The sequence below is a fragment of the Pithys albifrons genome, chromosome 1 (assembly GCF_047495875.1).
Source record: "Pithys albifrons albifrons isolate INPA30051 chromosome 1, PitAlb_v1, whole genome shotgun sequence".
Taxonomy (NCBI): Eukaryota; Metazoa; Chordata; class Aves; order Passeriformes; family Thamnophilidae; genus Pithys; species Pithys albifrons.
Genome location: NC_092458.1, coordinates 70959855 through 70982757, shown reverse-complemented (window position 1 = coordinate 70982757; position 22903 = coordinate 70959855). Strand labels below are relative to the sequence as shown.

The 22903-nt window shown below is 41.0% G+C and overlaps 1 protein-coding gene across 1 annotated transcript in view; it reads left to right on the top strand.

Annotated features, from left to right (window-relative positions):
* The first annotated feature begins 20307 nt into the window (after window positions 1-20307).
* DDX10 (DEAD-box helicase 10) overlaps window positions 20308-22903 on the top strand; it is a 168255-nt gene continuing 165659 nt past the window's right edge. The window contains exon 1 of the mRNA XM_071554622.1: window positions 20308-20531. Coding sequence (XP_071410723.1) covers window positions 20334-20531 — 198 coding nt within the window. The 5' untranslated portion in view covers window positions 20308-20333. The remainder of the gene's footprint in view (window positions 20532-22903) is intronic.

The following is a 22903-nucleotide window of genomic DNA, read 5'->3' as shown; positions in this document are numbered from 1 at the left end:
TGAATCTGGAATACTGTGCCCAGTTTTGGACTCCCAAATACAAGAAATATTAGCATACAGGAACAAGTCCAGAGGAGGAGCATAAAGCTGAGCAGGAGGCTGCAGCCTGCGACATGAGTAGAGGCTGGGAGAAATGGGTTTGTTCAGCATGAAGAAAAGGTTAAGGAGATTTGTGTACAACTTTCTAGTGAGTTGTTACAGAGAGATAGATCTCCTTGGAGATCCAACACAATAGGACAAGTAACAATGAACATAAGTTACGTGAAACATTCTTAAAATTATATAAAAAAAAAGGATCTATTTGTGTTGAAAGGGGCATTTAAATGTGATCTGGTTAAACCCCTATGCCATAGGCAGGGACATTTTCACTTGATCAAGTTGCTCAAAACCTTGCCCTGCCCAACTTTGAACACATCTAATGATGGAATGTTGGTTGATCCAACACTGTAACAGTTTGCAGAGACACATAATTCTTCTGTGTACTGACTGCAAGATGTGAATGTTTGGGAGGAAGTTTGTCTCACGGTATATATCAGATCATCTTTTACTATAAACTAATAACCAGATTATCAGAAATAATAACTTCCAGGAACAGTGATTGGTGTCCTTAGAATCTCACAATTTCTAGTGCAGAGTGGAGAAGAAAGGCAGCAAATGTTACAAAATGTATTATTTCAGTCTTCATTTAATTAAGAAAATGGAAATAAATGAAACAATTAAAAAATCTCACAATCTATAATAAAATTGCATAACAGAAAGTCTCAATGATATCTTTAAATTGTTTCAGCTAAAACCATATCATACTCTGTTTAAACCCTGAAGCAAGTACAATTATTAATGCCCCAGAGAAAATTCTGTGTTTATTTACATGCTCTGTTTTGGAGAACAGGGTACAGCTACTAGCTAAATCAGAATGCCTCTGTGAATATGCCAGGGGAAATTAATATAAATTGTGGAGTGAAAATGCCTTGCATTCCAGCTAAGCAGCAGATTTTGTAGAACTTAATTATATCATGGATAACTCTGTGATAATTTTTAACACTTACCTCCAAGAGGGCTTTTGTTGCAAGAGGATCATAAGGCAAAATCCTTTATTTGGTTTGCATCCATACCATACAGTGGAAGGTAGAGGAGTAGTCCATTCACACCCTTCTTTTAAATATCAGTGGCTATTGATGTTGGCCAGCTATAAATATAGTATATCACAACAATAAAGAGTATTTTTGACTAAAAATATTTTACCTTTACTTTCCTTATAGAAGCAATTTCTACATGGAAAATCAGGAAAAAGACACATTTGTGCTTCAGTTCAACCGGCTTACCCCCTTCTACATACATTTATGATGAGCCTAAATATCCTTATCTGCCAAAGAAAGTATTCGTTTTACTAAATGTGAGCACTTGTGTTGCAGACAGCTCCTTTTAAATGAGTTTGCCTAATTACCTTTATTTTCAATGAAGAAGACCAAATGCTTATAATGCCCAATTTATCTCATCCTAAAGTAGACATCTAAAATAGGTCAGATGAATCATGCCTTAAAAGAGGCTCTTTCTCTCCATTGACTATAAAGGGAGTCTGGCATGACTAGCTCTGAATTGTACTTTGTATAATTCTGAAGTTAGGTGAGAGGAATCCCATCCCACCTGTTTTACCAATACAGTGTAAAATTGAACAAACTGTCCCCAGGCTTTGAAACAAGTTGTTTTAATCTTGAGCAATTCAGCTCTTAATGTAAGATTAGATTTAACTCTCATTGAAGTCAATAGCTGTGTGTGTTAATGGGAATTTAATGAAGCTTGTCAATTATTTTTGTTTACTCTCTCATCAGGGATACTTAATTAAATTCAATGAGAAATGGATACTCAATGCTAAATGAGAAAGGTTATTCTATAAATACAGGTTAATTTGTACTGGATTTCTTTGTAAATTAGCTTTTTTTACCTTCTTTTTTAAAATTATATATGTGAGCAGTATAGATAATTCCTTAGTGATCAATGTCTTTAATAATTCTAACTCACATAACATCAGGAAGTAGAGATGTTCTTTTCTTCCACATGATTATTAACTCTTTAATTAATATGTGAAATATATTAAATAAAGTCCAGCAGGATGATATCACTTTGTTTAAGTATGACTTTCAAACTTGCTTCACACTGTCAGTTTTGCAGAGCTCCTCAGTGCTGGACCCCAGGTAACAATGGGCTTACACTACTATTTATACCATGGAGTGCAATCAAGTTCTGGCTTGAAAGTCCAATAAAAACTTTCAGGACCTACTGTAGATGATGGAAACAATTTGCTGTCCAATTAAAACCATTGAAAATTGACTATGTTGCCTGGGTGTAGTCCAGTTCTGATCTTAATGTAGGGAACTGAGGAAACAGTGGGCCTGCACTCACATGACTATGACTGTGACATTTAACACAGGAGTCTTTGCTGGCACTAGTGGGAGAAATGAAGCCAGAAGATTTGTGTTCTCTTTCCTCCCTACTGAATTCATGCTTAATATTTAAATGGCTTCACAGTGATTTGCATGTGCAACTGGTGCAAGGAAGGAGTTAGTACCTAAGTAAGATTTACAAACTCTAGAGTTAAACTCTATGCTTCTATTATCTAGATCAGTTTCTATTACTAGCTGTAAATCTGCTTCAGAGTAACACAGGTTTGCCATTCGGAAGCCAGAACATTACTGGGAGCTGCATGAACAGTGTGAGAAAGAAGGCTGTCTCTTCTTGGCTCTGTGCTGAGAACTCTGTTACAGGTTCCCCAGGCAACCCCTGTTTGAGAGCCCTGGTGCAAAGGCAGAAGAGGTCAGCTTGGAAGGATTCTTTTAAACATTAAAAACTGAAGCAGCAGCTCTGTGTATTAATAACAGGATTAAATGAAAAGAACTGTATCAGTACAGAGCAGCTGAAGGCAAAGGATTCTCTCCAGTGCACCTGGTAGTGAAAGAAGAGAATTTAACTAGGTGGGGAAGTAGAAGAAACAAACAGTGATGCAAAATCAGATAATTTTTCTTTTATTCACCCTACCCCATTCTTGTGGCATGAGATTTTCTGCTAAACAAGCAGCTCTCCTGTAAAGTAGCTCTGCTGTGCCATTCCTAGCTTTCATCCACATAGCATCGTGGCTGGCTTTATTTTGATGCCAAATCCAGCCCCTTATGAATAGTTGGTCTGTGTAAGTGTGTAAGGGAGAACTGTGTGCTCTGCAGAGCTCTTTAGTGGGGTGCAATGAAGATGAGAGTATATAATATTAGTAGGGTAACTACAGCCTCTATGGTGCTCTCCTTCTGGGTAAATCTGTGCTTGAATTGTTTTAATTGTGTCAACCTGTATTTAAAAACATTTAGTGCAGACTAACTAAAACTCTGGGCCCTGAAGGGATGCAGAATTAAGAAGTTTTTCCTGTTACAATTGAATTAACTACATTAGTAGTTTTGTTGCAAATTATCACTTTGTTAATGAACTATGCAGACTTCATATTTCATACTGAAAAGAGCATGAAGTTTCTGTGCATTAAAAAGTGCATGTGCTATGTAATCCATTACTTGGTTTTTTACAAGGAATAATGGAAAACTGAAAAATTGTACCAATAATCCACAGGGAAGGCACTAGAGCCTACACATATATATATATATGTATATGTATCTCAATTATAGTTACATTCAAGTATATAATCAAGTTATATTGATATAACTGCAGGATTTTCTGGTAACTTTTGGTACAGTGACATGCTGAAGAATTCATATATGTTCACATTTTCCTGTAAAACCATCCATAAATTTTTCCTTACATGGATCTATTTCATCAAATGAAGGAATTACACAAATTTTAAAACTCTATAAATATAGGATGAGTTTCACTTCTTTAATTACTAGCACAACAGTGCTAGTAAAAATATTTTGATGGCACAAGAGCTGGCAAAGTAACTTAATCAGTTTTAACTTCGTGCTTTATTTGTCAGCTCACTACATAAAAGCCTCTCTCTTAATGGCAAATAAAAATACAAAAATAGGATGGCAAAGCCTTAGTAATGACTGTGCTTTAAAGGCAGGGGGATTTATGAGATGTCCATGTTCAGCAAACAATCACATTTATCTACTTGTCTGGATTTGATGGTGGAAATGTTGCCACAGGATCAGCATGGCAACAGCTATTACTAAATCAGTGAAATTGCACAATAATGGTTTTGTGCCACATACAGAATGGAAATTCCATCTGCTCTCATGAGCTAATTTGCAAGGACTTGTCTACCCTCCAGGTCCTTTGATACCAGACATAATGCAAAACAAAGATCCTTATATAGTGGTGGTGGTGTTGTCCACAAAGTTGGATTTGATACCTGGTGTGCAACAAGCCAATAATTACACAGCCGAGAGAGACATTCATTATTCATTTCGGAGCTGCTCAAGCCTGGGTGCTTGGTGATATTCTACAAATCAAGCGCACCGACTATCAAAACATCTAACTATTTAAATATTTTAGCAAACAGAGGCCCTAATGTTCATTGGCTACAAGTTACATAGTTCTCTTATGAACTATTATTCTATCTTCTATTGGTTAATTATTCTCTTGCTACTCGTGCTAATTAGCCCACATGCTCAGTCTATTTTCTTTTGAGCCAGTGGGCCCTGAGTTGTACTTGCAATCTCTCCCTGCTGGAATTACCCTTTCACAGTTGGAGCTGATGCCTGTGCAGTTGCTGAGTTGTCTTTATTAGCTTCTTCCTTATCTTGGGAGTTTTGCCAAATAGCTTTGTGTCTGTAAACTCTGCATTCCCTATGTCCACTATTGGTGGTACATCCTTCTTCTCAGTTTTGGTAAACTCCCCCTAGGTCCTGGATCACTGAAGCATGTCAAGTCCTAAACCTTAACAATGCAGTTCTACCAACAAGTAATTTGTTTTTCCGACACCCAGACAATCACTTAGAGCTTGTTAGCTGTTATCTGTTTCACGAATTAAATCTTCTTTCCTGTTGATTAGGCTTGAAAGTATACAAATATTAAATGTCAAGAGACACCTTTTCTTAAGAAAATTTTATATATTCCACGTTTCACAACACTGGGATACCTGACAGCCTCTTTTGGGGATCAGTTGCTGCCCCAGGAAATAAATTGGCCATGGTAGGACTGGCTACCTTAACCTGGCATAACAGACTACGTAAGTGTCACAGCACATTAAAAGGCAGCATGTTGCCTTATCTGGGTGACACACTGTTACTCAGCAAGAACAGTAGCTGTCAGCAGCAGCGAGAGGTAGTTGTTAAAGCTCCTAGCAGGATAAAGAATTAATCTGGAGGGATTTAGGACTGCCTATCACGCTTAACTCTGCCTACTTTTTGTATGATCTTAAAAGTCATGATCTTGTTAGGAGCTGGACATGCTGTCTGGGGAATGGACATGAGAACACAACAAAAAAGCAGTCACTTTCTAAAGAAAAACTGAGTCCTGCTACCCAGAACAGCAAAAATTTTTCCTCTCTCCTTAATTTTCTTGGCACTGTGATGTTTGGCAGAAGATGCTCAAAAAGGAGGCAGAAATAATTCTGTGGTTTTTTCAATTAACCCTTGCCATTGGTGATTAGGCCAGAGTAGCAAATATTTTTTCATTTTAACACCTCCTCATTCAAGATGAGGAGGAAAACCAGTTCTTCCTCCATGTCCTGATCGTGACACTTGTACTTGTTTTCCATCCGCCCTGGTGACAAAGAATGGATCTGCTTTCATTCAGTACAACAAAAAGACTTTGTTAGCCAAGGCAAAAGGGGTTTGTGTGCTGCAGCGGCTGGCACTGAGGTCCTACCCTGTCTCTTGCTCACTCCTCTCAAGAGGGATAAGGGAGATACCTGGAACAGCAAAAACTGAAAACTCGTGAATTGAGACAAAGTTTAATAGGTGGAGAAAAGCTGCATGTCCAAGTAAAGCAAAATTAGGAATTAATTCACTATTTCCCTTGGCAGCAGGTGTCCAGCCACTTCCTGTAAAGCGGGACCTCAGCACACATAACAGTTACTTGGGACAATAAATCCTTTAACCACAAACAGTCCCCTTTCACATAGATTTCATAGCTGAGCACAATGTCATATGGCATGGAAAATCCCTTCAGTCAGTCTGGGTCATCTTTCCTGGCTGTATCCCATCCCACCTTCCTATGCAGCCCCAGACTATTTGCTGGTGGGGCAGAGTGGGGAAAAGAAAAAACCCAAGCAACCCTGAGGCTATGCAAACACTGCTCAGCAACATCCAAAACACTGGTGTGTTACTAACACAGACTCAGTCACAAATGCAAAGCTGTGTAGGCTATGAAGAGAGTTAACTCTATCCCAGCCAGACTCAAAGCAAGGGCTGATCATACTCTGCTGCTACAAAGCCATTGTGAGAAGGAGAGGAGCACCTGTGCTTGCAGATGTACCTATAGAGGAGCCTGATGTGTGTGCTGATGGTATGTTACTATGTCAGCCTGCAAACCAATTAAAAGTGCATAACTTTTTAGCTGTCTGATTGATGCTTATCTGGGGGAGAAACACACTGTTACAGCCCATGTTCTCTCTTACTCAAGCAGAATAAATTGTAATTGTACTTGTATGTTATGTTTTGTCTGCATTCAAAATTCAACCCATCAAGCACTACAGCTTGATGGACCCAGGCTGGGTTCCACTGCTGGGAAAATGCATGGCGGAAGCTGGAAGGTAAGCACAAGGCCAAGGGTGTGTGGAGGAGCACAGCTGGGGATACGGCTTCCCTGGCGGAACTGACACTTAACTGCTGGTGCCAGGACCAGGAGTGGCTCCACGGCAGGGGTGTAGTGAGGGGTGTGGCCCCAGGCAGGGCTCCAGAGGTGAGGTAGGCATGAAGACATGAGGTCCAGGGTGGAGCAGGAGAGCAGCATGTGTGTTGGCAAAATGCCCAGGTCCTGGATCGATGCCCAGAAAATTATAAAAGAGGGAACCAGGAAAGGGCCTATCAAATGACCTTCTTTCCTGGGAAACGTAATTATGGCTCCAGCGTGGGCTGTGGTGATACCTTGCTGGTGCATGAGAGGGTGGAGGCAACAGTGAGGGCTGAGGGTGGAACAAAACAGGCTGTGAGGAAGGCAAATGTGTGGAGAGATTGAGTAAAAGATTAGGGAAATGTGAACTAAGCATAGTTTGCTATTAAAGCAAAATTTTAAATTGGAGCCTGCAGCATCCAGTGAGTAGGAGGGAGGGTAGGAGAAGCTGGTGAAAAGGATGATGAGACAGCTGCAAATGTCACTGGCACAGAAAGGCAGTGCCTACTGCGACAAAGCCTACAAGTGCATGGTTGACCCAACAACATATTTACAATAACTTTGAACTGGAAACATATTTTTGACTAGGTCATTGATTTGTGTCATGAAGGTAAAATATTATTGAGCTGGTTGTGGGAGGCTTCAGCTCCACTCTAGTGGATGATCAGACCAGAGTGACTCTTAGAATAGGGAGAGGAAATTGATTTGGTTGCATGAGAATCAGACAGCATGAGTGTATGAGAGCAACCAGGAGACTAGAAAGAGCTTTGGAGAGCTCTAATACTGTGCTTTGAAGAGGGACCCAAAAGAAGGAGCAAGTCCTAGTCACTGACTTACAGCCATCTTCAAATCTTCTATTGGATTTTTAGTTCACATTGCTTAATGCCATATAATACTCTATTATTGCTGTCTTAGAATTACACACTTCTCATTTAACAAAAAATACTTAGCATCAAAATTGTGTTCATGTCTGTATTCCACTATAAGAATAAATCACTAAAATCTGGTACTTGTAATTCTAAATGGATCGCAAATTCTGAACTCAGACCTATCTAGAAAAAGAGGTTTTGCTCCTGAATGTGTAGCTACCCTCCTGCTGTTGTTTGTTGTTACTGTTGTTAGGGAACAGGATTTGGCATAGGTGATTTACACAACCAGCATATGTAGAGGTAAAACAAGTGGTTTTCTTCCAGTGAAAATGATCCAACAAAATAATCCTGAATACTGTCTAACTGCTTGAGTTAAGAGTAAAAGCAGTTTATATACACTGAGAGATTTGCAGTCTGGCGGAGTAACTTGTTAAATGGAGATTCACTTAACCATACACTTAATGTCAATAGTTTGTTAGTAAGTTTATGAAAGAACATCTTGTTCCAGTGCAAGACTATAAATTGAAAGCATTGTTAATAATAATACTGGTGTATTATATTCATGTGGTGATAAACTGTTCTCCAAAGTACAGGGCAATGGAGCCATTGAGGATTTTTTCTTATCTTCTGTCTATTCTTCAGTCCCCTGAATATTACTGTTATTTTCCACCCACTCTTCGTTGTCTTCCTGATAAAAAGGTACGCCTTGCATTTCCAGTGCAACTGCACATGATTTTACTGTAATGTGAGATTTCTAGATTATTTAAATATCTTTATTCAGTCAAATTTTTATTGAGTTGAATTGTCGATGAGTTTTCTTCCATAATATTTTTGTGTATCTATAGGAAGAGTTTGTTTCTCTCACACCATTACCTGTAGAAGCCTTTGCAGAGTACTAATGAAATCAATTCCCCTCAAAAAAGGAGATATCAATGGAGGTATCCATTTAAACATTTGTGAATGATGACACTTCAACAGCTGTAGAGCTTCTAGAATGTAGCTATACTACAGATATTGTGTGGCAATGAGATAACAAACTACTGTGGTATCTTAGAAAACAACTTTATTGCTCTAATTGGAAGCTCTTGGAAGACCAAAATGACAAATTACTAAATTAAGACCATAAATAATTGTAAAATTATTTGAAAACAAACCAACATATGCTACTGGGTTTGAAGGATCCATTTTCTAGTAGAGCAAAATTTGGTTTTATTTATTTTGAAACTCAGGAGAAGAAGGGAATGCATATGTCACTAGTTCTCATCTCCTTATCCAGCCCAAAATCAGACCTTCAGTCAGAAGACAGGTCTGTAAAGGCATGCAGATGTATATGATATGACACCCCAGAACTGTTATGTCTGTACCGTGCACTGAAAAACTGTTAATGTTGAATTCTTTGTTAGAATCTACTTTAATACTGCTATTTTAATACTGATGACTGTTGATAGGAGTCATCTATCTTTTGGAGACTATCCAGCTTGTACTTTCCCAACTTACTTTTAAAGACCTCATGGTAATAATAAAACAAAAGTCTTAAATACTTTTGGGTTTTTGTTCCTCTCATGTCACAGTGTCTTCTCTCTCTTTTTTATTTCTTTTCTTTTTTTCCCCCCTAATTATTTCTGTATTTACATGCTGCAGAGGCAAGGTGATGAAGCTAAATGATCTGGGTAATAAACTGTGAGTTTATATTCAGGTTAATCTCCTAATTCTGAAGAAAATCATGATGTGAATCCAATAAATTTCTTAAATCTAAACCATTTACACCCTTTTAAAGTTGATCCTAGACCACAGATTATGAAAGAAAATCAAGCTTCAAGGTTTCCAGGGCAGCTTCTTTCTCTTTAATAAGAAAAAAATTAACCCTACACAGGAATGTCAAATGAGACTATTGAGACACTTCAAATCAATACACTGTGAATGCTACTTGTACATATAAGCTGCTAAAAACAACAGCAATGGTGATATATTTACAGAGGAGACCCTTAAAACTCTGCAGCTCATAGTAAACTTACCTGCTCACAAAATTTTTAATGCTCTGACTACAGCTGCTTCCTGGCATCTATAAGAACTGCAGAAGAGTCTCTGTGAATCCCTGCTCCTCCAGAGTCCCCTGCAGCGGGGTGTCCAGCTGCTGAAGAGTCAGGGAAATGCACTGAATTTAAGCATCCCATCACTATGTAGGCAAGAAGAGTTTGAGGCCAGATACTACAAGGAACCATTTACCTGAATTCTTTGGATAAATGCTTTGCACAGTAGAAATGTGATTTGATAGTTCATAATATGGTTGGCCTGGAATTCCTTTTAGAGATACAATTTACTATCTCTACCTCAGGATTTCCAAAGGCTTTTCTGCCTGTCTAGAAAGAGCATGTTTTTGAGCTGCTTGATTTTCATTACCCCTTTTGAAATTTGAATTGATGATCATGTCTTTCATGAATGACAATGTATCTCCAAGGTCTTTATTTTGCAAATCACATTTTTCCGATCCATACTGGCCAAGAATTGACATAGGATATGTTCATCCTATACAGGGATTTTGAGGGGCCTAAGAAAATGCAGTTGCCTATTCCAGCCTTTGGCAGTTGCCTTGCCTGCCTCACAATCTTGAGGACTGTGAACAGCTCTTAAAAATCCACCTATGACACAAATCTGTCTTTCCTGCTGCATTTGTTGCCCATTGAACCCCTCCCTGGAGCCGCAGTAATTGGATTCATTGCAGAAAGGCATCCATGAACAGGAAGTTTCTCTTTAATATTACTGCAAGGAATGGGGTGGAGTGATTCGAATGAAGATGCAAAATAGCTGTTTTCAAGAGCGAGGATCAAAGAGAAGGTGATGAACGGGTGGTTTTGGTTGTTATTGCTTTTGAAAGGTGACTGAAGGGAAAACAAAGCAAGACACACACACACAAAAATTGTTGTTAGTAAGCTAAAGCTATTGGTCTAGATTCTTAGTCCAACAAGTTCCCTCACTGCACCGATTAAAACAATCCTACATTATGGAAAAGAAATATTTTTCTTCTTTGCTGTGAGAACATAAAAAACAACTCAAATGTCTTCTTCATTTTAACGAAATTTAAACTGAAATCTCTTACTGTGCATCGTGGATTTTCTTCTCTGTTCTTTGGTTTCTTTTCAAGCATGTGTTTTTTAAGCAAGACCTGTCTCATCTGTATCTCCTTCACATATGCCTTATTATGCTGATATATATTATACCATTCTTTGTGGCACAACAAACAGTAAGCACTGATTTACAATTAAACAGAATAACAATAATAAATGGTAGGAAAAACAGAAGCTTTTTGTCAATGCAAATTTGAATCCATATTGTTTATCTCTGAACCTGTCAATGCTATCTAAGGACAGAGGTAATGCCAGATGAAAGGAGATGTGGACGTTCAATGTGATTAGATATGCTTCTTACAGATTTATTCATCCTTTAAAGGAGCTACCTTCTTCCCACATCTGGAGTACTGCAATCAGAGTAAAACCTAAGCCTTGTGGACATCTACAGCAAATCTCAGATGACAACTGCGTTTCAAGTTTCAGCAATATTTGAGTTGCTGTGTTTCAAAGGAAGAAAGTGTTCTGGGGCTTCTCAGAGAGGCTAAGCTCCTCAGATGTTGTCTTTATTTACCCCTTCAATGCAGTGAAAGTGCTACTGTTTTCCTGATGTCACAAGTCTGGGGAGGAACTGGATGCTTTGGAAACCCCAGACTAACTGATAAAGATTGATGTGAATGCATTCATGCAGTTGTCCTCTGTGCCAGGTGAGGAAAGGCAGAGGACGGCATATTGCCTTTGAATGACACATGAATGACACAGCAATATAAATTACTCCCAGACCATTTACAGTCTAGGGTAGAAAGTTGACTACTGTTACTCTTAAAGCTCTACATGTAGCCATCCAGCTGGACAACATGCACATATACAACACAAGAGTGTACAGCAGTAGCACTGGGACTTTTACTTTCGGTTGCTTCTCTTTGTGCCTCGTGGGATAATTTCTAGCTAGACAGACAGTGAATGCCTAAATAAGAATCTTATGATAGAAACAGTTTCTTCATGACATCCAAATTCCATGGGTAGTAAAAATTCAACTCAGTGTCCATCGTTGGTACATATAAAGTTGGAACAGTTTTTCTCATGTATAATTTCACCTTTATTTACATTGAATTTTAATTACTGTTTTACTATCCACTCAGTTATTCTACAGTTTTCACAGGAAATCCTTTGACACAACAGATAACATACTGTGGAATAGTGAGGTGAGAGTGTAGAATGACAGTGGGGCAGGCAAGGACAGTGTCCTCCTGACTGATAAGGCACAGTGGCACAGCGCCTGACCAGGGCAAGCAGAGCAGGTCCTGTGGTGGTTACCTAGCTCAGCCACATGCCAGTGATTGCCAGACACACAAGTCTGTGGTGATCCAAGGTCCAAGGCCAAGCCAGGGAATCAACTCAGTGCATCAGAATACGTGTCCAAATCAGTGAGGTGCATGGCCAGGCACCAGGTATACTTGCAACACAGCTCAAAGACCAGTATAAGGCTCTGTCTCCTCCCCCCTAACTTCATTTTCACATCACTGCTGAATATGCTGACAATCACGGGCCAGAAAACACCCTACAGATTGCCAGTGATGCTTTCCCTTTACTCTACAAAATATTTACAATATATTTACAAAACCCTCATCAAAATACTTACAAATAGAGTGTAAATATTGTTGAGGCATATTTGATTTGTTCCTTTGTGAGTAGAATAGAAGACTGCCAGGTAACATCTGCATAGTTGAGTGCTAACAGTTGCATGGTTATCCATGAAAAGCTTTGCGGTAGGAAATTTATGCTGCCAAACTACTGAGTGGCAAAGCCTGTTAGCTTAGACTGAGCAGCTGTGACTGCCAAGGTCTTGAATTTGACAGGAACCAAACTTCTGTAGAGCTGTGTAGAGCCTTTACAGGTTTTTTCTTTGTTTATTTTTATGAGTTATTAAACTTGGCTAATTTAAATCTGAAATGGTGATGCTAATTTCATTAAAAATGCAGAACATTTAGTGAACTGGATCCAAAAAGTAGCCACTGGAAGATTTATTATATTTGCTTAGGCTTCAACTTTGCCCCTGAATCAACCACATTTGCTGAAACAACCTGTTTCCTGAGAGTTATTATTGATGGTAAAATGATTTAAAGAATTGCTAAATGAAGTGAAACTGGAACACTCATCTGCTGAGAGACTCAGTGAAGCTTTTTAGGTTCATGTCTTCACATGCCCCTTATTGAGTCTTTACACTGGTGAACATCAAACTCTTTGGGGAGGGATAGGGGACAGTCAGTTCCAGCTTGTAGGCACTTAAATATCCTATCTACATGTCATGCTCCCATTACAGTCAGTGGAAATCCAGTCAATACAGCTAATGGACTCTAGAGGGGGGGTTCAGATGACTAAATGAGATGTCTCTTTCAAAATGAGCCAAATAGCTCTACAGTTTCCAGTGGGATTGAACAGAAGCATTCAGTGCTCTAGGGTATAGAAGCATATACACAAGGCTGGCAGATATAATGTGGGGCATATGGGAGATCTGTGCCGTTCAGGAGAAACACCTGAAGTCAGGTAGGATGCCTAAGAGCATCTCACATGGCAACAAAGCAACTGAATCAAGGCTCTCCGTTTGGATGCCTCTATGTATATATCTTATGGTCTGGAGCTGAACCCTGCACCTGGAATTGGATTTCTAAGAAATTTTAAATCATTATTTTTTGTCAAACAAAAATAGCCAGAATTTCCCTTGAAAAATGTTATCTGTCTGTACCGTGTTTCTGGGTTTGTTTTTTTCCTGTGTTCTTACAACCAGCAGTAGTTCAGAAACGCTAGTGTTAGATAACACTTGACACTTGGCTGTGCTTCATCCCTCATGCACTGACCTTCAGTAGGGAAGTGTTGACCCAGCTACACCACCATACTGTTTCCAAGAAACTCCTCTACCCTTTCCTTGCATTAGTGAGTGTGTAGATGAGGTGATTTAGCAGAGCAGATTTTCTGTCTCCAGTTTTAGAGTGCTGCAATTGGTCCAGTTTTGGAGGTTACATGTAGCTACTCATGCTATAGTGACAGTATCTTTTTCACCTGAGCCTTGTCAACACCTACTAGAGAAATCTAGTACAACTGAAATAATAAAGCATGAAGATAAATTTATTTTTATGGGACTTTGCAGTTATATATGGGAAGAATTTGGTTTGACAACTGTACAGTTCATTCAGCTGTTATCCATAAGGTCCACACTGGATTCCTAGCAGTGCACAAGTACAGGGGGTATCAGTAGGAATGGTTGAAAGGTACGGACATGGCATGGGTCCAGTCTCACCTTTGGCTGCATAAATAGGTACTACCAAGGTAGTTTATCTTCAGTTTCCTTTTGACTTCCTACATTGCCTTTTTCTGACTGACTCCCAGCCCACGTCTCTTCTCTCAGTTGGTCTCATGACCCATTACTATGAAATACCAGTCTAACAAGTCTAAACATTTGAACCAAATTTAATTTCTACAGCCAGTAACATGCAGAAAGATAGGGCAGGCTGGGTGGCTCCCAGCCACAAAAAAAGGTGTTATTAAATCATTACAACTCGGACAGAAATGTACACTTTAGAGTTGAGCAATACACCAAGTGAATAAACTAGAGAATCAAAATAATAAACTATGACTCTTTCTCCAAATGCAAGACTAATCAAGCATATTAAAACAAGGACAGTGAGGCATAAGTGTCTGCTGCATAAAGTGCCACGCTGTTTTTTTACATATCTGACAAACCAAATATATTGTACTATGCTAATGGGCTGGGAAAAACAATACATTAACTGTCTCCTAAAATGACTCTGAAACATAGAAAGGTCAAAAACTGTGCTAAATGAAATTTTTTTTCTATAAAGTCCTTTTATAATTAAAGGACAGCATTTAAGTGTGTTATTCTTACACTAAGCTTCAGTAGTGCTGTAGTGTATATGATGTTGCTTGGGAAATGGCATTTTTCCAAAATGTGTGATTGTCTGAAAGGTTAGCTCATCTTCTGTAATTTGATTTGTCAGCTCTGTTTCTGAGTCAGGAAATCAGCTCAGTTGCGAAAGAACTGTCAAGCGTGTTCAAAATTAAACGCATGTTTATGTTATTCCCTGAACTGGAATAACAGCCTGTGTCCTGGGATTGTACATAGATCCCATCCATCACAGAAAAGTAGGCTTGATTATTTAATGGTTCTTTTTAGGGTGTATCTGTTATGATCACAGTTTATTACCCACTTTTATTTCTCCAGGTCTGTCACGGCCCCTAGTGGCTCAGATACACCCAGACAGCACCCTGGGCCTGGCACCAGCACCCCTGAGAAGGGCAAAGTGCTGCAGGACAAACTGTGGGAAGGGGTGAAATGATGGGCTCTGTGAGGCCTGGGTGTGTTTGACAGCTCTGTGAGGGAATACAAGTTCCAGCAAATCTCATCATATATTTCTTGCAAGATTGGTCATGCTTATGATGTTCAATAAAAACCTTTTTGTTGACTTAAAGGAAAAATGTTTTAATTTTGTATTTGTTAATTAACCTCCATCTCAAGTCTTTATTAAAAGAAATCTACATATCATAACATTTTGAAGATGCAGATGATTTAAAGACTGAAAGTATGACACAGTAAGTAATTAATTCTTAAAATTACTTTCTGTTTTATAGGTTGTTATCTTGTCTGACAATCTGAAAGCTTTTTTCTTGTCTATAGAATTGTTCTTGTTGGCTTGAGCTTACACCGCAACTTTCCCAAGGTTCAGGTGGGCTTTCACTGGCAAAAACTTCACTTCAAGGGCCCTGTAGACTAAATCATGAATATTAGAATCACCACCAGCAGACCTGTAGAACACAAAACGTCCTCTGGTATTCCAGAAGAAATGTGCTTCCATGATCTTAGTTATGTCATCTTTAGCTTTGTTCCTAAAGTATTCTGATGTATCCTACAATAGCATCCAGCACTTCCTGACCAAGAGTATCAATAATCTTTGGTGTTTCTAGAGACCTGACAAACTGGTTTTGGCTCTGATTTTGAAGAAATTTGGTTAATTTTTCCCCATTGTTGTTTTTCACGTACATTGAGTGTTTTGAAACATCATGGCATGAAGTTTAATTTTATTGTGTAAACTCAAATGTGTCCTTTGGTATTTAAAGATTTAGTAAGTTCTTTGCTGTCATTCTGATCAATCTGGTTGGCACTTAGTCAAATCTTGGTAATCAGGAGAGCAGCAAAGCATAAGTCCTCTCTCCTCCCCCACTTTTCTCAGTCTATTTCACCCAAGGTTTTAAGAGGATAACAGGCTTACAACCTGCATCTCCTGATAGCATCCCAATACAGAAATTCTTGAAGGGCAATTTTAAGAACTGAACACTCTTTCCACAATGGTGGCTACTAAATTGTCCATGGATGGAGAGAATGTGTGAAGGCCTGGACTGAAGAGGGCTGTATGTCTTTCCAGGAAGACATCATTTGATCTCTGGTAAGCTCAGGCTGGAAAAAGAAGAAGATACTTTCTAATATTATTTTATATGTAATAGTAGGATTTTTGAAAATATAAAACAATTTACCAATGTGGAAGGAAAAGACTTAATTCTAACATTTTCTGTGGTAGAAACATTTAAATCTAGATACTGGTAAGAAAACTTCTAGAATCAACTCTATGTTGCCTAAGTATGTCTGTATTGCTGAAGTTGCAATCAGTGTCTTGTTCCAAGAGTTTTTAAGCCTGACCATGCACTCATCTTTAGAGTAATAGTGTGAATACTTCTTTTCTAGAGCAGAATACATTTTGGAGTGTCTACCTAAAACTACATTCCTGTAATTTATATACTTGGTAAAAGTATTTTCTTTTTATTATCTCCCCAAGAAGAGCCCATAATGTCATTGGCAAATTCGCATTTTTTTTCATTGTGGAGAAACAGCAGTTCATTACTAAGAGGAAAGTATAGGCTCTCAATTACACCCCACAGTATTCTTGGTCATAACTGACAACATATATTCATCACCACTTACCCATTAGTTCAGACCAGGAATTATTGAAACTGAGTGTTTCTACAGCATTTTTAGAAGTCCAGTTTAACTTTCAACTTTTAAAATTTAATTTCTTGGGTGCTAGCCATTTAATTATAGCACTACCCAACATAGGAAAACCCAACTCTATTGATTTCTTAATTTTTTCCAAACAATTTTTTAAAATTATTATTATTGTTCTCCATTACGATGCCTCCTTTTTGGAGTTGCTTACCCTGGATCTGCATAAGAGTGCTCAAATTTTTCTTTTCAACTGACAGCATTGATTCTTTTCACTCTGCAGTGTTCAGACTAATACTTCTAGGCTGAGCTGAAATGGAGTCCTGAGCCTATGGGCAGGGATTGGGAGAGACCCCCAAGGAGGCCTGGCAGGGACAGTAAGGTCCAAGAGTTAGCCTGATATCTACCCTAACTCTCATATTTTTGAACAATTCTGGTCATCCTGTCTAATAATGCTCATAAAAAGTGACTTTTCTTTTTGCAAGGAGGATTACCATTTTTCTGTGTACATCCTTTAGACACATAAAATTTCATAATATTTTCTTACAGGAACATTACTTCTATTAAAAATACCTCACAAATCTGACTGCCATTTTCATATTTTTTTCCAAAATATTCTTGTTACACTGTAGTACTGCAAATATTACATTACAGGATTTATGCCTGTAATGACTCACAGACCATTGCTGCTGTTCTGCTGAGAGAGATGAGCCCTGTAGGCAAAACATAGACCAGGTGAGCAAAGACGGCGTGTTCGAACACAACACTTTTACCTATACATTTGCTTGCAAAAAGATTAAACTTACTCCAGTGCCGCAACAGCAGGAATTCTGTACAGGTGGGTTTTTGCTTGTTTGTTTTTCTATTACAGGCAGACAGATAAAACACTTACAGTGGCAGCTGAGCCCTGGACAGTCTCTGTGTTAGAAAGGACCTTGTTCTGTATGTCAAGTCAATGTGCTGTAACCATGGGAAAGATGTGCCACCCCTCTGAGGCACATCCTTCGGGGTGGAACAGCATCTCCTGCAAACAGCTTTTTATCAGGTAGTCCTGAAAGAAAGGTTTTTTGTTTCAAGAAAAAAAACCATTCAGTTTCCTTCCTTATTCATCTGAACAGCAATAAACCCCTAGAGAAAACCATTACATTCAAAGCTGTACCTGGGAGGAGAGATCTCACTGGGGCATATTTAAGGGAGATTTTCCCAGCCCTACCTGAAATTAGGAACTTAATGTATTTTAAAGGTAAGCCAAACATTTCTATGATCATAGATTTCCCTAATCTCAGGAAGGAGGGAAAACGTCTCTCAGTGATACACTCAACATATGTATAGCAAAAGTGGAGCTAATTAAGAGACACTCCCTTTTCCCTTGGCTTTCTGGAATTCCAAACCCCCATCAGGGACAGTAATTATTTTGGAAGTCTTTCACTGTTCCCCTCATCAACGTGTTTACTTCCTTCTTATACCATTGCATAAATGTTTGTAATTTTCCTGATGTGGCACAACAATTCCACAGCTTGTTTTTGTTTTTAATTCTGTGTGCTGATGAAGCGCTAAAACTGACTCAGAGAATTGTTTCTGACCACTGAACAACTGCAGAGCGATGCAGACCTTCCCATATGGGAGGGGTTGAGAATAGGTGCACGTAAAGATACGTAATGTAAATTTGCATGTTGATTAAATCCAGTTCCTTTGAGAGATATGTGCCTCCTGCAGAGACCAGGCTTACACCACGCAGTGTAAAACAACTCTGCCTAATTGCAGTTTCCCCTGCGATATTTTGCCAACACTTTACATAGTTCAAGGCTCCGAGCCAAGGCCATTAAGCTTGACTACAGCTGTGTTGCAAAGGGTCAAGGCACACATCAAAGCTTACATTCAACATCTTAAATGCAAGATCCACCGTATGTCTTTCAATTGTGTTTTGATTTTTCCGAATTTGTCAGGTTTTGCCTGTAATGAATTAGGAGATAAAGCATCAACAGACTTGCCACAGAACTCTCCCTTCTGATTCCAGATCCAGAGTACTCCATCCAGCTCTGGGGCCCTCAGTACAAGAAAGACACAGACCTGTTGTAATGAGTTCAGAGGAGGCCACAAAGATGATCAGGCAGAGCACCTCTCCTACAAAGACAGGCTGAGAGAGCTGGGCTTGTTCAGCCTGGAGAAGGGAAGGCTTCCCTTCAAGGAGGCTTATGACACCAAGCTGAGTGGTGCTGTTGACACTCCTGAAGGACAGGATACCAAACAGTGGGACCTGGACAAGCTCAAAAAATGGGCCCATGGGAATCTCATGAAGTTTAACGAGATCAGGCACAAGGTGCTGCACCTGGGTGGCGGCAGTCCACATTATCAGTACAGGCTGGGAGATGAACAGATTGAGAGCAGCCCTGGTGAGAAAGACTTGAGGGTGCTGGCAGATGAGAGGCTGCATGTGACAGAGCAATGTGCACTTTCAGTCCTGAAAGCCAATGGCATCCTGGGCTGCATCCAAAGCAGCATGGCCAGCAGTTCAAGGGAGGGGATTCTGTTCCTCTACTCCTCTCTGGTGAGACCCCACCTGGAGTGCTGCATCCAGCTCTGGGGACCCCAGCACAGGAAGGACATGGACTAGTTGGAGCAAGTCCAGAGGAGGCTAACAAGATGATGAGAAAGATGAAGCATCTCTCCTACAAGGAAAGGCTGAGAGAACTGTGATTGTTGAGCCTGGAAAAGAGGCAGCTTAGGGGTGACCTAATTGCAGCCTTCCAGCACCTGAAGGGAGTCTGCAAGAAAGATGGAGACAGACTATTGACAAGGGCATGTAGTGTCAGGGCAAAGTGGAATGGTTTTAAAATGGAAGAGGTGCACATTACGTATCAGGAAGAAATTCTTCCCTGTGAGGTTGATGAGGCACTGCCCAGAGAAGTTGTGGCTGCCCTATTCCCTGGAAGTGCTCAAGGCAGGGCTGGATGGAGCTTGGAGCAACCTGGGATAGTGGGACGTGTCCCTGCCCACGGCAGAGGGGTTGAACTACATGATCTTCGAGGGCCCTTCCAACCCAAGCCATTCTACAAGTCCACTATGGCCAGACTTGGCAAACGCAGGATTGGGCAGGCTCTCCCCACGTGGGTGTGCCCTTCCAGCCTCCGCAGTGGATTTTTTAGGTCAGGCACAGCGTGCACAGAACTGGCCCCACCGTTTCAGTCCTCAGGTCCATCTGCCACGGCCGAGCAAGCTTGGACAGTGACAGTGAAGTCCTCGGGACTGTCACAGCACCCAGTACTAACCGGGGCTGACCCTGCTGAGCATCCGAGATGTGACGGGATGGGATGGCAGGGAGGCATTGAACTGCCAGGGGACGGTCCCACTGAGACTGGAACTCAGGTCCTTGGGATTCAGAGTCCAGAGTGCTCTCCTTTACACCACGGGACCGCCCCACAAGTCCATGATTTCTTACAAAAATGAGCGACAGCAACCAACCATTCGTTGGGTTGCACTACGCGACCCGCGATGTCTCCGCTGACGTTTCCGCGCCCCCAAGGGCGGGGCACATGCGGGCCGGCCCCGCCCCGTGCGGCGCGCGGCGAGTGACGCGCTCGGGCTGCGCCGGCCCCGCGTGGCAGCAGCGGCAACAGCATGGGCAGGACCGGGGGGAGCGGCGGGGCCGGGACAGGGACACCCGCGGCCATGGACGCCGTGCGCAGCTTCGAGCGCTGGAAGAAGAAGTACACCCGCCGAACCAAAAGGCTGCGGCTGCAGCGCAAGGAGAGGAAGCGGCCCGAGTGGCAGGTGGAGCGGGAGAACATCGGCCGCCTGGTGCAGCGCTACTCCGAGGTACGGCCGGTCCGGTCCCACGGGCTGTGCGGGGCAGGAGGGCGGCGGGCGGGCGGGCAGGCACGGCTGTCCTGCGGAAAAGCGACTCTTCTGCTCGTGTGGCCTGTCTGCGGGTGGCACTGGGAAGAGAGGGGGTTGTATCCGTGTTTAGGTCCTGGGCAGGGGTGGGGAGGCCTCAGCACGGACAGGGCTGTCCTTCTGGATGTCGGCGGTAGCTGTGGGTCACAGCGGTGTCGGGTGACACTGCGCTGTGGCAGGCGGAGGGGACTTTACCTCCACGAGGCAGGGATGGTGCTCCTTTCTTTTCCCTTCTCCCTCAGGTAGAGGAGGAGGGGCAGCAGCCGCAGGGCCAGTGGTTCAGGTGGAGGTGGCTGGCTGTGGAGCCGGGCGGAGTGGGACTCTCCTGGGGGAGTGAGTGGTTGGGAGTGCAGTTTAGGAGGACGAGGAAACTCAAGCAGGTGGTATATCCAGTGGCGTTTGGCCCTTCTTACCAGGCAGGGTGTCCCCATGTTGGAGATGGGACACGTTTGTCTCCTTAGAAGATGCCTGACAGGCGAACATCGCACTAGAAAAGTGTGTTGTTTAACCTCAAGTCAGGAAATAGCTATTTGAATACCAGAGCTGAAGTCAGTGGTGTTGGTTTTGTCACCCAGATTCCCTTGAGTTCCCGTGGGAGACAGTCGGCTTTTGAAATGTACTGATATGCAGAAAGTATTGTAATTGTGGATAATGGGTTAGATACGCGCTGCCTGCGATGCTGCTCTGCCTCCTGCCAACTTCTGATGAGTTTGTAGCTGCTGCTGGGGAGCGTCATGGCAGTTCTGCTTGGTTACACAACGCTCGGCGTAGCTGGTGGTAATCGCTTTTTGGTGGTTGTAATGTGATTGAGCAGAAGGTAATGACAAGAGGTGTAGAAGAAACACGTATGTTACCATGAAGAGGTCACCATGAAGCTCCTTTGGTTGATATTCAGCAAGTTACTATCCGTAAGCTTCGCTTGCTTTACTGTTTGAAAGCAAATGGTAAGTTTCCAAAGATGGTCATGTTACTGTTTTGAATTACAGATTATTTCTCAGGGTGGTAAAAAGAGTCTTATAATTCACTGGCTTTTTTTTAAAATAAAAATTAAAGATTGTAACTACGTGAATGATTAATATATTCTGTTGTGCGTAAATTTTGAGTTAACTTGTTTAGGTAATATCTTCCTACTCACAGTAGAAGTAGAGGACTTAGTTTTCACGATTACAGCTGGAATTGTTAAACCTTGTACTTTTTGAGTGGGATGACCACTGGTAGGTGTGTGTCATGGAATGAAAAACCTCCTACATTACTACAGTACTGTTAGACTGTTTCTTCCAATCTAGACTTTAAGACTGTTGCCTCTGCATGGTCTCTGGAGGGTCCATGTCTGAGCAAGAGGGAAAAACTTGGCAAAGGCTGTGTTATGGTTTGATTGTTTGTATACTAAGTTGCAGTATATATACAATAGGTTGCTTTGTGTTTCTGTGTATTTCAATACAGACAAGGAGTTGTGTATTGAAATTAATTTTGCATGCTGAGAGGCCCTAATAGTTTCTACATTTTTAATAATAGCATGCATTTACTTGATAATACCATATGCAATACCATATGTGTTCCCTTAGGGTACTATGGCAATATCTGGCTATTCCTGCTTCTCTATCTCTTGTTTTGGAGTCCCATCACTGGACTTCATACTCTGAGCAGTATTCTCATAGATGAAATGGTCAAGTTTAGGGGATAACTTTTCCTCTAACCTAGTAGACACATGTGAGCAGAAGCATAAGTGGTATGTTGCTCCTGTGTACTGAAATTACATGTAAATGGTGTGGACATATAGAGAGGTAGGAGGTGGATCACCAGAATCATCAGCTGGAGAAAATGCTGGATTTTTTATATTTTTTTCTTTTAATCTGTGAGACTGAATGGCTTAGCATGGCCCCTATTAATGGAATCATAGAATTATTTAGGTTGGAAAATACCTCTAAGGTCATAGAGTCCAATTCTTAACCTACTGCCACCACTAAACCGTGTCCCCAAGTGCCACATTCACATGTTTTTTGAACATGTCCAGGGCTGCTGATTCCATCTCTTCATGTGCAGCCCATTTCAATGCTTGACCCTGTCATATATCCTTAGTTGGTCTGGATTCATGTGAGGAAGATGATGATAATGAAAAAACCTGTGTCTCTGTGGACCCTGGGGCAGCATAGGTAAGGACTGGATAGGGGGAGGTTGTGTTTATGTGTGTTTTTAGAGGTTGAACAAAAGAGACTGTTAGCAGTCAGGCATGTGCCTGTTAGAATTCATCATCATGGCTAGGCTTCGCAAACGAAGATTTGAGAAGGGCACTA